Source organism: Mobula birostris, chromosome 12, assembly GCF_030028105.1.
Source record: "Mobula birostris isolate sMobBir1 chromosome 12, sMobBir1.hap1, whole genome shotgun sequence".
NCBI classification, from domain to species: Eukaryota; Metazoa; Chordata; class Chondrichthyes; order Myliobatiformes; family Myliobatidae; genus Mobula; species Mobula birostris.
In genome coordinates this window covers 108,249,173-108,262,278 of record NC_092381.1, presented here as the reverse complement: position 1 = coordinate 108,262,278, position 13,106 = coordinate 108,249,173, and the positions used below count along the sequence as shown (strand labels likewise).

Genomic DNA, 13,106 nt, shown 5'->3' with positions numbered 1-13,106 from the left:
GTTTGTGAGAGCTTTCTGTGCAAAACTTAGGACAGAGCAGGGGTTCTCAACCTGGGCTTCGTGGCATTAAAACGGTTGTGAACCCTTGGGGCAGAGACTGTTCTATGAAAAGATCTCATCAGTTGCAAAGCAGTTTGAGTGCAAAAGGTTGAAAATTCCTCACATAAATAGAGTTACGGATTTTTAGCTCAGTGCAGGGAAGTTTGCCAGTATGATTAGAATAGGGTTTTCTTTATTTTCAAAAAAGTTTCATAAAAATTGGAAAGGAGAGATTATCACAATCCACGTCAGGGCGGCGATGTAGTTAGATGTTATCCAACTGAGATATTTACAAAAGTCTGATCCCGTCTCTCTGAATGTTCAAGACAAATAATAACTGATACCATAGGCATTTCACAAAAATATAGAAACCAGGACTCTCGTAGCTATGGTAAAAAATAACTCTCCCCAGTGCAGTGTGAAGCTTCTCGTTGGCCTTTGCGGTGTGCTGTGCAAGTGATGAAGAGAAACACTTCCCCTGGTCCGGTGCACCCCCACACACTTCATTCTGCAGGTCCTGGGGGGAGCGAGGGGCAGGTGCTGGTCAGAAGCCCACCGGCACCCGGTAACAGGGTCACACCGCCAGCAGAAAGGACTTCCATTAACCCCTCCTACGCTGCATCATCCCTCTCCCCACTGCCGGGAGCTCGACAGATGACCATGCTTTGGGCAGGCACTCCCCCACGGGTGCTGGAGTCCACTCGGGACAATGGGGTGGGATGGGTGTCAAACAATTAGATACTGTTCACTGGAGGGGGTGAGGAAGGGAATGGGAGAGGAAAGAGTTGAGGGGTAGGGGAGTGGAAGGGATGTAGAGGGGGGAAGAGGATCAGAAAGAGTAAGAGGTGGGGTGGGGAGAGAGGGGAGGGGAGGGGAGAGGTCAGAGAGAAAGGTGAGAAGAGCAAAGAGAAGGGAAGGTGGGGCAAGGAGGAGAGGGCGGAGGAAGGTGGGAAGGAGGAATGAAGGGGAAGGGGAGAGTGAAGAGTGACTCCAGTTTGCCTGGCCAGCGCAGTGACCCTCAGGTCTCGGCCTCCTGCCCCAAGCCCTGGACAGCAGGGTTACCGGGTTGAGATCGGGTTCAGGGCCGCCGACTCCCACCTACTTCCCCTTCCGCCTGGACACCTCGAGGTGGCGCACGGCGCGGCCGTTCAGCCCGTTGCCTGCGTGGCTGCTGCTTTCTGATCCCGTTCTGCAGCCTCGTCCCGAAGAGTGGGGTGGTGGAGAGGGGGCAGCTTCTAATCACACCTGGACCCGAGGGCTGCTCCAGCTGGTAGGGGCCTTAGGAAGGGGGTGCCCGGTGCGCTGAGGCTGGAAGGGCGAGATGGGGGCGGGCTCCAGGCTCACGTCGAGGGGGGGTTGCTGGCGCTGGTCCCGGTGATCCTGCGTGGGCTACGGGCTGTGGCGGCGGGGAAGAACGCTTGGGTCAGGCTGACCTGCGCCCGGCTAATGGTGGCTGGTCTGCCGCCGCCGCCGATCTGCAGGCTGAGCGTGGTGGAGTAGCTGGTGCGCCCGCCAGTGGAAAGGCGCCGCGCCTTCTCTGCCTCCCCAGGCTCCGGAGTCCCGCTGCCAGACCGGCTGATGGGCTCCAGCTCCTCGGGCGGGGAGCTGGACGGAGAGGTGGGGGGAGAAGGAGCGAAGCACGGGCCGGGCGGCAGCAGGGGGGCCACCGCCTCTGAATCCGCCGCTTCAGTGGCCCGTCTGCTGCTGCGCGGTGACATGACATTTGGGCACGGAGAGGCGGAGGGCTGGAGCCCAGCGGGCGTACCTGGGGATCGGGGCCCAGGGCTGTGATCGCTGGGACCCGAGACGATCTGGGTCCCATCTGGGTCGGGGTTCGGGTGGAATGGACTGGCCTGCGGACACTGCACTGGACTCTCGCTGGGCGAGGGATTGCTGCCCAAACCCGGTTCTGAGGGAGGGCGCAACCGGGGACCCGTGAGAGAGAACCGCGCCGCCCCGCTCTCAGGTCGGGCTCTGCCCCTTCGGGAGTGGGGTCTAAAGCCCACGGGCGCTGGCTCGCTCTCGCCCGGCGGGGCAGAGCACAACTGGAGGGAGACGGGCCGCTGGCAGCCAGAGGGTTGGGGGGGCTCCGCCCGGTTCTGGCTCCGGAACGGGGAGGGAGACCGAAGCCGGATAGAGGCGCAGGGCGGAGGCGGCGGCGGGGGTTCCTCCACGCCGGGACTCGGGCGTACTCTGGGCTCACCCTCCGGGTCGCGGCTCTCCCAAGGCTGGGATGGAGAGGGTGTCCGGGCGTGTGTGCCTGCAGACGGGCAAGGCTGAGTGGTGTGGGTGAACCTTGGCTGCCACATCCACTGTTCCAGCTGTTTGACAGCGGAGGGGGAGGGAGAACGGCCCCGGAGGCTCACCCAGCTGGGCAGGGGGCAGCACAATTCAGAGGCGGCGCAGGGCAGCAGGAGCCCGGACCTGGGCGCTGGTTCCTCTGTGGGACCAGGCCCCCCAAGCCTCCCCTCACCTGTAGGGCCCGCTGCACAGGGAGAGGCAAGTCTGGGGGCTGGAGGCAACATGGGCAAGGGTGACCTGGATCCGGCTGAAGCAAGAGTGGCTGCGGGGGCTTCGTTCCGGGAGTCCGGGTGCGGGCGGGTAGTGGGAAACTCTGGCAGGCGTTCCGTGCAAATGCCCGCACTGTGCGCACACTCGACCAGCTGCAGGGAGCCCGAGGGCATGGGGCTCAGTGGGGAGGCGCATCCTGACGCTGGATCGCCTGGCGAGTCTGGGGCGTGCTTCGGCGGGCTGGACACCGCAGGATGGACCCTGAGGGCAGCAGGTTGGACGCTGTTCTCCTGGGCGAACAGGACAGGGACGGGTTCCCGAATGATCAGGTGTCCGAACACAGTGGGTGGCTCCAAACTCCGAACCGAATCTGCGAGACAGAGAGAGGGAGAGAAAGAGAGTACCTGTGTTAAGTTCAAGTGCACAGTCAGAACACATTAACATGAAGCACCATTAAAGTTATCTTCCAGCGACGCCGCATTACAAGAGGAGGGCAAACACAGGACAATCTTAAACACGGGGAAGTCTGCAGATGCTGGAAATCCAGAGCAACACACACACAAAATGCTGGAAGAACTCAGCAGGTCAGGCAACATCTGTGGAAATGAATAGAGAGTGGGTGTTTGGGGCCGAGATCCTTCTTCGGGACTGAAAAGGAAGGGGAAAGACGCCTGAATAAAAAGGTAGGGTGGGGTGGGGGGGTTTAGCTGGAACGTGATGGGTGAAGCCAAGTGGGTGGGAAAGGTCAAGGGCTGATAGGAGACAAGAATGGACAATAGGAGAAAGGAAAGGAAAGGAGCAGGTGATAGGCAGGTGAGAAGAGAAGAGGCCAGAATGGGAACAAGAGGAGAGGGAGGGGAGTGGATTTTTTTTAACTGGAAGGAGAAATCGATATTCATGCCATCAGATTGGAGGCCGCCCAGACAAAATACAAGGTGTTGCTCCTCCACCCTGAGGGTGGCCTCATCGTGGCACAAGAGGTGGCCACAAGCCAGCATGTCAGAATGACTGTGTTAATATTACTTCACGTTGTTGTTCGTTTCTGCAGCTTGTGGCACATCGGGTGGCAACCTTGCCGTTTCTTTAGCGTTTGCCGTTTGTTTTTACTAGGCCGAGTTGCTAGCTCGACGCCAAATCCAGCACGGATGGAAAGTGCGCAAGGAGTCGGCCAGATAGGAACGTGAGACTGCTCGCCCTGTAGTCTGGTGCTGCGTCACTACACCTCCAGCCAGCTGATTATTTTAATGTGCCTTGTGCTGTGTGTGATTCATGTTCTGTGTTTGCACCTTGGTCACAGAGGAATGTGTTTCGTTTAGCTGTATACGTGTATCTGGTTGATTGACAATAAACTTGAACTTCAGCATTAACTTAGCACAGACTAGGCAAAGTGTGCAAACTAATCAACAAATTAAAATAACCACACTGCTACATGACACACAGTCCAAGTACCACCAGGGCGTAAATCAGTTTGTGTCCTGGTACAATCACAACAACTTGGAGCTGAATGCTGTCAAAACTGAGGCGGTGCCATGACTTTCGAGGTGAGCCAGCAATGGGGAATCCTGTCAAATGCCTTATGTGACTCCATGTACACCACACCCACATACAGGAGCAGGACAGATCAGGTGGTGTTGCAACACCAACCTTGCACTCAATGTCAGTAAGACCAAAGAATCGACTGTGGACTTCAGGAAGGGGGAAATCGAGGGAACACACACGGGGCCAGCTGTGGAAAGGGTGAGCAGTTTCAAGTTCCTGCGTGTTAATTTTTCTGAAGATCTATTCTTGGTCCAACATATTCATTGCAAAGAAAGAATGTTGTCACCAAAGTCACTCGCAAATTTCTACACACGTACCATGGAGAGCATTCTAACTGGCTGGGGGGAGGGCATTGCACAGGACTGGAAAATTCTGCAGAGTTGTGAACTCAGTCAGTTCCATCATGGGCACTAGTCAGGACATCGTCAAAAGGCAATGCCTCATAAGAGGCACCCTATCATTAAGGGCCTCCATCACCCAGGTCATGCCCTCTTCTCAATGCTACCATCAGGGAGGAGGTACAGGAGCCTGACGGCACACACAGATACAGAGCTTTTCCCTCTGCCATCCGATTTCTGAATGGACATTAAATGCATGAACTCTACCTCGGTACTTTTTTTGCTTTTTCTTTGCTCTCTTTTTGAACTATTTAATTTAATTTATATATGGTATACATTTCTTATTGTAATTTATAGCTTTTATTATGTGTTACGTTTTGACACGGCTGGTGGCGTAGTGGCATCAGTGCTGGACTTCGGGACGAAAGGTCCAGAGTTCGAATCCAGCCGGCTCCCCTGCACACTTTCCATCCGTGCTGGGTTACGAGCTGGTGATCTCTTTGGAAAGTCACCTGGCAGAAGACAATGGCAAAACTACTGCTGTAATTTGTCTCGTACGCGGTTCCCCACTACGTCAGAGAGGCGTGGAGGGAAATCATCCGCTACCTGGAGAAACTCCGGATGCGACATACCTTTCCTTTCCTATTATGTATTGCAAAGTACTGCTGTCACGTAACAACAAATTTCACGACATAGGCCAGTGATATGAAACTTGATTCTGATTGTGATGTGTTCTAGCTTCATTGCTTTCCTCAAAAAACTGTCAGGCTTGTGAGGCATCACCTGCCCCTCCCGAATCCATGCTATCTCAAATGCTTCTCCAAATCTTGTAATTCTTGTCCCTGAGAATCCACTCTATTAATCTGCCCACCACTGACTCACTGGTCTACAATTTCTGAGAGTTATCCTGATTACCTTCCTTGAACAATGGAACTTTGCTTACCATCGTCCGTTTCTCTGGTACTGCCCTTGTAGAGGCACAGCAGTCCGTCTACTTTCTTAGAAGTTTGAAATGATTCAGCATGTCATCTAACATTTTGACAAACTTCTATAGATGTGTGGTGGAGAGTGTATAGACTGGCTGTATCAGAGCCTGGTGTGGAAACACCAATGCCCTTGCACGGAAAATCCCGGAAAAAGTAGTGGATATGGCCCATCGTGAGTCAAGCCATCCCAACTATTGAGCACATCCACATGGAGTGCTGTTGCAGGAGAGCACCACCCAGGACATGCTCTCTTCTCACTGTTGCCATCAGGAAGGTGGTACAGGAGCCTCACGACCCACAGCACCAGGTTTAGGAACAGTTACTACCCCTCAACCATCAGGCTCTTGAACCAGAGGAGATTACTTACCTCAATTTCACTCTCCCCATCATTGAAATGTTCCCACAGCCAATGGGCTCACTTTCAAGAACTCTTGTTACTGTTATTTATTGCTTATTTATCTATTATTATTATTTTGGTTTTTTTTTGTGAATGCCTGCAAAGGGGTGCAAAGCAGTAGTAGTCTTATCCTGACTGCTTCCCTCCCTTCCTTTCCAGTTCTGTTGAAGGGCCCTCAGCCTGAAATGTCGACGGTTTATTCTTCTCCGTAGATGCTGCCTGACCTGCTGAGTTCCTCCAGCGATGTCTGTGTGTGTGTTATGCTGGAGGAATTCAGCAGGTCGGGTAGCACCTATGAAGAGGAATAAACAGTCCATGTTCTGAGCCTTGACCCTTCACCAGCATCTACAGAATCTCTTGTTTGTAGGAGTTTCCCCAGAGTGGTGTTGTACAGGGAGGAGGGGGCGATGACCAGAGGATCGTTACCCACCGTAATTGTGCTCCTGCTGGCACTCCTGGGCTCGGGACAGGTCTGGAGCCAGCCTTCTCCTGCGCAGCTTGAGCCCAGGCCTTGCCTCGGGATCTAGCTCCCAGACACGCCGCTGCAGCAGGGCTTTCTTCCGGCTGATCCGCTGGCTGTACATTTTTGCCAGTAGCTGGACTTTGGTCATGATCTTCTCGGAGTTCTGGAGGAGGCACCGGTCAGCGCCTTCACCAAAGCAGCAGAGGCCGGGATCCCCGGGACCCTCAGTACCCCGAGGGTGCTGCTCTTCCCCGGGGCTGCTTGGCGGGTCACTGTGGGTGTCCGCCCTGGATTCCAGGTCCGAGTCCTCAAGGATGAGCAGCGGTTCACCGGGGCTAGCCTCCGTCGGCCGGAGGGAGGCCCGGGCAGCCCCGCTCCCCTGCGGGCAGTGGCCCCAGAAGTGAGCGGCCCTTTCCATCTCACGCCACACCATGATGATCTCTGCGCACGACCTGAACTCCAGTTCCGACTCGCCGCCAGCAGGGCTGCTGTGGCCGTTGACGGGCGCTGGGCCCGGGGAGGGACCCCGGCCTTCCTCCTGCTGTGAGGGCGAGCAAGTCTCGCCACCTCCTTGCGGCGGTCCCATCCCCTGGTTGGGTCCGGAGTCACCGGGCCAAAGGGGGCTGTCCCTGGCGCCCGCTTTGTCGTCGTGGAGTTCCTCGATCCGCTCGTGTGCCGTCTTGTAGTTGAAGCGTAAAATAGAATCCCTCACCACCCCAGTGGGGATAAAGGAGATGCTCTCCCGGCGCTGGACGAGGTGCTGGTCACTGGATGTTTCCGCTGCCTCGTAGTAGTTCTTTATCTTCTCAATTAGCAGCCGGTCGTCCTCCATGCGAGAGGACTCCCTCCCGCTCACCTTGTTCTCTGGTACATCAGCAGGACTGGAGCTTGGAGCAGTCTCTGGTGGTAGCACCTTCTGCACAGCACCGTCCTCCGAGATCACCACAACCTGATGGCTGCCCCCCTGTCTGCCGGCGGTGCAGCCCTCTCCCTCGTCACTGCCTGTATCGTTACCTTTCGTGCTTGGGTACAAATTCTGGGTGTTACCACCAGCACCCCCGTTTCCATCCCCATCACTAGCGCAAGTACCTTCACCCTCCAGAACCTGGCTACTGCGGTCTTCCTGATCCGTCCCTCCCAAATCCACTAGGTTCTGCAGCGAGGGAATCCTCTTCCCTTTGTGGAGGTCACTGTCTTCAGAAGACTCAGTGGTGCAAGGCCCAGTCTCCTCAGCCTGCTCAGCACAGGAAGCATCCACCAGTGGACAGCCTTTGACGTCCGTATCTTCAAAGACATCCGGGGGTTCGTCAGGCACAGCCCGAGGTCGACACAGGGGCGGGGTCTCCTCCACAATCGCGTGCAGGTCCTCTGGAACCTTCTTCTGCAGATACTCCATCCCAGCAAATATCTGTGTTGGGAAGGGGAATAATGGAAAGATGAGTTTATTTCACCATTTTCAGATCGTCCAAATCTCCATAAATAATGGACAGCACGGTTACTGTAATGGTTAGTGTAATACCTGCAGTGCCGGCAATCAAAGATTCCCACCATTTTAACTCCTATCCCCATCCCCATTCTAACAAGTCTGTCCTCGGCCTCCTCTCGCCTCATGATGAGGCCACTCTCAGGATGGAGGAGCAACACCTCATGTTCCACCTCGGCAGCTTCCAACTTGCCTCTCACAGTCCAATCCTCCATCACTGTTGTGAGAGACGGGAATGGGTGAGGGTGGCCTCACAGGGCTCTGGTGAAGCTGTACAAGCCAGTCCCCTCTGCAGTGGAAACAATGCACTGCAGGAACGATGATGAACTCCCGCCGTACCATTCACCTTGGACGATGGAGCCGGGAGGTCATCGATGACCTACGCTCCACTGGGAAGAGGAAGCCCCCAACCTGATGGTATGAACATCGATTTCTCCTTCTGCTAATTCTTCCCCCTCCTCGCTTCTCCCTTTCCCCACCCTGACCTCTGACCTCTTTAAGTTCCAGAGCACCAGGCACAAAGTGCTGGAGGAACTCAGTAGGTCCACGTTGTCTTCTGGCCGGCACATTCCTCCAGCACCTTGTGTGTGTTGCTCTGGATTTCCAGCCTCTGCAGGTTCTTGTGTTCATGGAAACTCCTAACGCAGTCTGTAAGGAGTTTGTACGTTCTCCCTGTGACCACATGGGTTTCCTCCGGGTGCTCTGGTTTCCTCCCACACTCCAAAGATGTACAGGTTAGAGTCGGTGAGTTGTGGGCAGTTACGTTGTCAACACTTGCTGGCGGCCCCAGCCCAGTCCTCAGACTGTGTTGGTCATTGATGTAAAACGATGCATTTTACTGTATGTTTCGGTGTACAGGTGACAAAGGAAATGGACATAATCTAATCTGATCAATGGCAACTATGTAAAAACAGTGAGGAGGAAAGGCCTGTATTTGCATATAACATTTCACATTCCTTTCAGGAGGCCCCAGTGCTCTCTACAATCAACAAATTGTTCATAGAAAGTTGTCTGCCTTCAAGGCCTGACACTAGAGCATCAGTCTGGAGCCTTACTCTGAGTGCTAGACTTCCTACTCAAGAGTTGAGAGAGAAACCCACAAAGCTTGCTTGCTATATTTATTGACTGATTGAGATACAGTGCAAAATCGACCCTTCTAGCCATTCCAGCTGGACCACCAGCAATCTCCCTATTTTATTCTAGCCTAATTACAGGACTATTTACAATGACCAATTAACCTACCAACAGGTATGTCTTTGGACTGTGGGAAGAAATCTGTGGGAAGACTGTGGGAGCACCTGGGGGAAAACCACACAGTCAGTGGACAGGACATACAAAACTCCTTACAGGCACTGATTGGCTCCGACCTGCTGAGTTTCGCCAGTGTTTTGCGTGTGTTGCTCTGGACTTCAAGCATAAGACCATATGATATGGGAGCATAATTAGGCCAGTTAGCCCATCGAGACTGCTCCACCATTTCATTATATAACCATATAACAATTAAAGTACGGAAACAGGCCATCTCGGCCCTTCTAGTCTGTGTCCCACCGACCTGCACTCAGACCATAACCCTCCATTCCTTTCCTGTCCATATAGCTATCCAATTTAACTTTAAATGACGACATCGAACCTGCCTCAACCACTTCTGCTGGAAGCTCCTTCCACACTGCTACCACTCTCTGAGTAAGGAGGTTCCCCCTCATGTTACCTGTAAACTTTTGCCCTTTAACTCTCAACTCATGTCCTCTTGTTTGAATCTCCCCCACTCTCAATGGAAAAAGCCTATCCACATCAACTCTATCTATCCCCCTCATAATTTTAAATACCTCTATCAAGTCCCCCCTCAACCTTCTACGTTCCAAAGAATAAAGACCCAACTTGTTCAACCTTTCTCTGTAACTTAGGTGATTCAACCCAGGTAACATTCTAGTAAATTTTCTCTGTACTCTCTCTATTTTGTTGACATCCTTCCTATAATTCGGTGACCAGAACTGTACACAATACTCCAGACTTGGCCTTACCAATGCCTTATACAATTTCAACATTACATCCCAACTCCTATACTCAATGCTCCGATTATAAAGGCCAGCATACCAAAAGCTTTCTTCACCACCCTATCCACATGAGATTCCACCTTCAGGGAACTATGCACCATTATTCCTAGATCCCTCTGTTCTACTGCATTCTTCAATGCCCTACCATTTACCATGTATGTCCTATTTTGATTAGTCCTACCAAAATGTAGCACCTCACATTTATCAGCATTAAACTCCATCTGCCATCTTTCAGCCCACTTTTCTAACTGGCCTAAATCTCTCTGCAAGCTTTGAAAACCTACTTCATTATCCACAACTCTACCTATCTTAGTATCATCTGCATACTTACTAATCCAATTTACCACCCCATCATCCAGATCATTAATGTATATGACAAGCAACACTGGACCCAGTACAGATCCCTGAGGCACACCACTAGTCACCGGCCTCCAACCTGACAAACAGTTATCCACCACTACTCTCTGGCATTTCCCATCCAGCCACTGCTGAATTCATTTTACTACTTCAATATTAATACCTAACGATTGAACCTTCCTAACTAATCTTCCGTGTGAAACCTTGTCAAAGGCCTTACTGAAGTCCATATAGACAACATCCATCGCTTTACCCTCGTCAACTTTCCTAGTAACCTCTTCAAAAAATTCAATAAGATTTGTCAAGCATGACCTTCCACACACAAATCCATGTTGACTGTTCCTAATCAGGCCCTGTCTATCCAGATAATTATATATACAATCTCTAAGAATACTGTCCATCAATTTACCCACCACTGACATCAAACTCACAGGCCGATAATTGCTAAGTTTACTCTTAGGACCCTTTTTAATCCTCCAATCCTCCAGCACCATCCCCGTTTCTAATGACAATTGAAATATTTCTGTCAGAGCCCCTGCTATTTCCACACTAACTTCCCTCAAGGTCCCAAGGGATATCCTGTCTGGACCCGGAGACTTATCCACTTTTATATTCCTTAAAAGCACCAGTACTCCCTCTTCTTTAATCATCATAGTTTCCATAACTTGTTTCCCTTACCTTACACTATTCAATATCCTTCTCCTTAGTGAATACCGAAGAAGAAAATAAATTGTTCAGAATCTCCCCCATCTCTTTTGGCTCCACACATAGCTGTCCACTCTGATTCTCTAAGGGACCAATTTTATCCCTTACGAATGATTATCCCATTTCCCTCTCAACTCCATTCTCATGCCTTTTCCCCATAATCTTTCACACCCTGACTAATCAAGAGCCTGTCAGCCTCTGCCTTAAACACACCCAGTGGCCTGACGTCTACAGCCGACTGTGGCAACAGCTTCCAGGGATTCACCTCCCTCCAGCTTAAGAAATTCCTCAACTCTGTTTTAAATGGATGTTCCTTTATTCTAAGGTTGCGCCCTCTGGTCCTAGACTTCCCCACCAAAGGAAACATCTTCTTCACATCCACTCTTTTGGGCCTTTCAATATTTGATAACTTTCAATGAGATCCCCCCGCCCCCATCATTCTTCTGATTTCCAGTGAGTACAGGCACTGAGATTTCAATTGCTCCTCAGATGATCACCCTTTCATTCCCAGAACCGTTCTCGTGAACCTCCTTTCAACCCTCTCCAACGCCAGCACATCCTTTCTTAAACAAGGGGCCCAAAACTGCTCTCAGTACAAGTGAGGTCTCACCAGTGCCTTATACTGTACAGCCTCAGCATCACATCCTTGCTTTAATCTATGGAATCTCTTGTGTTTATCATGATTGGATCTCAGAAGCACCAACTGAGGACGGACACTCAAAACACATGCTAGACAAAGGCAGCAGGAGGCACTGAGCAACGGTGCAAGTTCTGGTTTAAGTTGGCGTTGGAGAATATCCGTGACTTCTGGCTGATAGCCGAAGAAACAAGAATACTTTGCTAATCGCTCTTTTCCGGGCAAACAATCGTCACAAGTAACAGTCTATAACTTCCTTTTGATCTTGCAGGCAGTTTGATGTGGCAGAGCCGAGGCAATGGGCCTATCGCCGAGAGCAAGGAAGACCCAAGGTTTGGTCAATTTAAGCGCCAGGCCGAATTGAGAAGGTCAATTTGTTGGGGCATGAGGCGAGGGACAAGCTGATTCGGCTTGCTGCTCCACTCTGCACTAAACTAAGGGTCACAGGAAGGACTCTCTGCGGAATTCATTTCTGAACTTTGTTTGCTTGCATGACACACAAAGTGCTGGAGGAACTCAGCAGGCCAGGCAGCGTCTATGGAAAAGAGTCGAGTCGACATTTTGGGCCGAGACCCTTCATCGGGATTGGTCTGATTATGCTGCCTGACCTGCCGCGTTCCTCCAGTATTTTGTATGTGATGCTTGGATTTCCAGCATCTGCAGACTTCCTCTGGTTTATGTGCATGATCTGTTGGTGGGTTTTTTTTTGTCTCTCTGCATATGAGTGTATGACGGTTTTCTAAAAATGTGTTCTTCTGGGTTTTGTGGCTGCCTGTAAGGAGATGAATCTCAGGGTTGTATAATATATACATACTTTGATAATAAATGTCTTTGAACTTTGAAGTTACCTGTTCCATCTCCAGATCAATGCTTCCAATACCACAGAATTCCGGCTCCTCATACTGGTTGGGATCTTGCAGCTCTTTCTCCTCGCTCTGGCCTGCAGGCTCTGCCATGTCCCCGGGGCTAGGGGTCTCCAGACAGCCCGTCTCCACAGGCTCAGCTTCCAGCTCCAGTACACTCGATGCGAGTGTGCTAACGCTGCCCAGTAAGCTCAGGGTCTCCATGTTGGACAGCAAGTCGTCCTCACTGCCTGTGTACTGGGATAAAGGTGGTAGCAGTTACCCTCAGTGCGCTGTGTTGTGTTCGTTACTGACAGAGTGTGCAGGGTACATCAGGATGCTAGCATTCAGGATATTCAAATGAAGTTCATTGACACTGCTTGCACTGCATGTGAACCCCTCCCATGTGGGAGTCGCTATTAACTACCACTGCATCTCCCCTTCTTCAAAAAAAGAAAAACTTGGTTTGTGTTAACCCATAAAACTGCATTGAAGTTATCGTCACTGAAACTGAGCGATTTGGTTCACTTGACCCATAGCACATAACTTATGCTCCTTACATAACACAAAAAAGAATTGCCAACATTATAACCGTCTCTCCCTTTGTTTTTAAATAGTCTATCTCTTTGTTTTCCTCTTTCCTCACCAATTTCTCTTTTTTTTTTAAGAAAGCCTCATTTTGTGAAATGTTTTCAACATTAGAACTCTTTTTATATAAAAAAAATGCTAAATTTAATGGAGGTCAGGGTAAACTA

General features: G+C 51.3%; 1 protein-coding gene across 4 annotated transcripts in view; it reads right to left on the bottom strand.

Annotated features, from left to right (window-relative positions):
* Positions 1–215: 215 nt before the first annotated feature.
* Positions 216–13,106, bottom strand: part of LOC140206174 (pleckstrin homology domain-containing family G member 3-like) — a 139,884-nt gene continuing 126,993 nt past the window's right edge. For all 4 annotated transcript variants that reach the window (XM_072274440.1, XM_072274442.1, XM_072274443.1 and 1 more), the window contains 3 exons: positions 12,358–12,609; positions 6,241–7,681; positions 216–2,920 (listed from right to left, as the gene is read on the bottom strand). In XM_072274440.1, the coding sequence (XP_072130541.1) occupies positions 1,380–2,920; positions 6,241–7,681; positions 12,358–12,609 (3,234 nt within the window). In that variant the 3' untranslated portion in view covers positions 216–1,379. The remainder of the gene's footprint in view (positions 2,921–6,240; positions 7,682–12,357; positions 12,610–13,106) is intronic.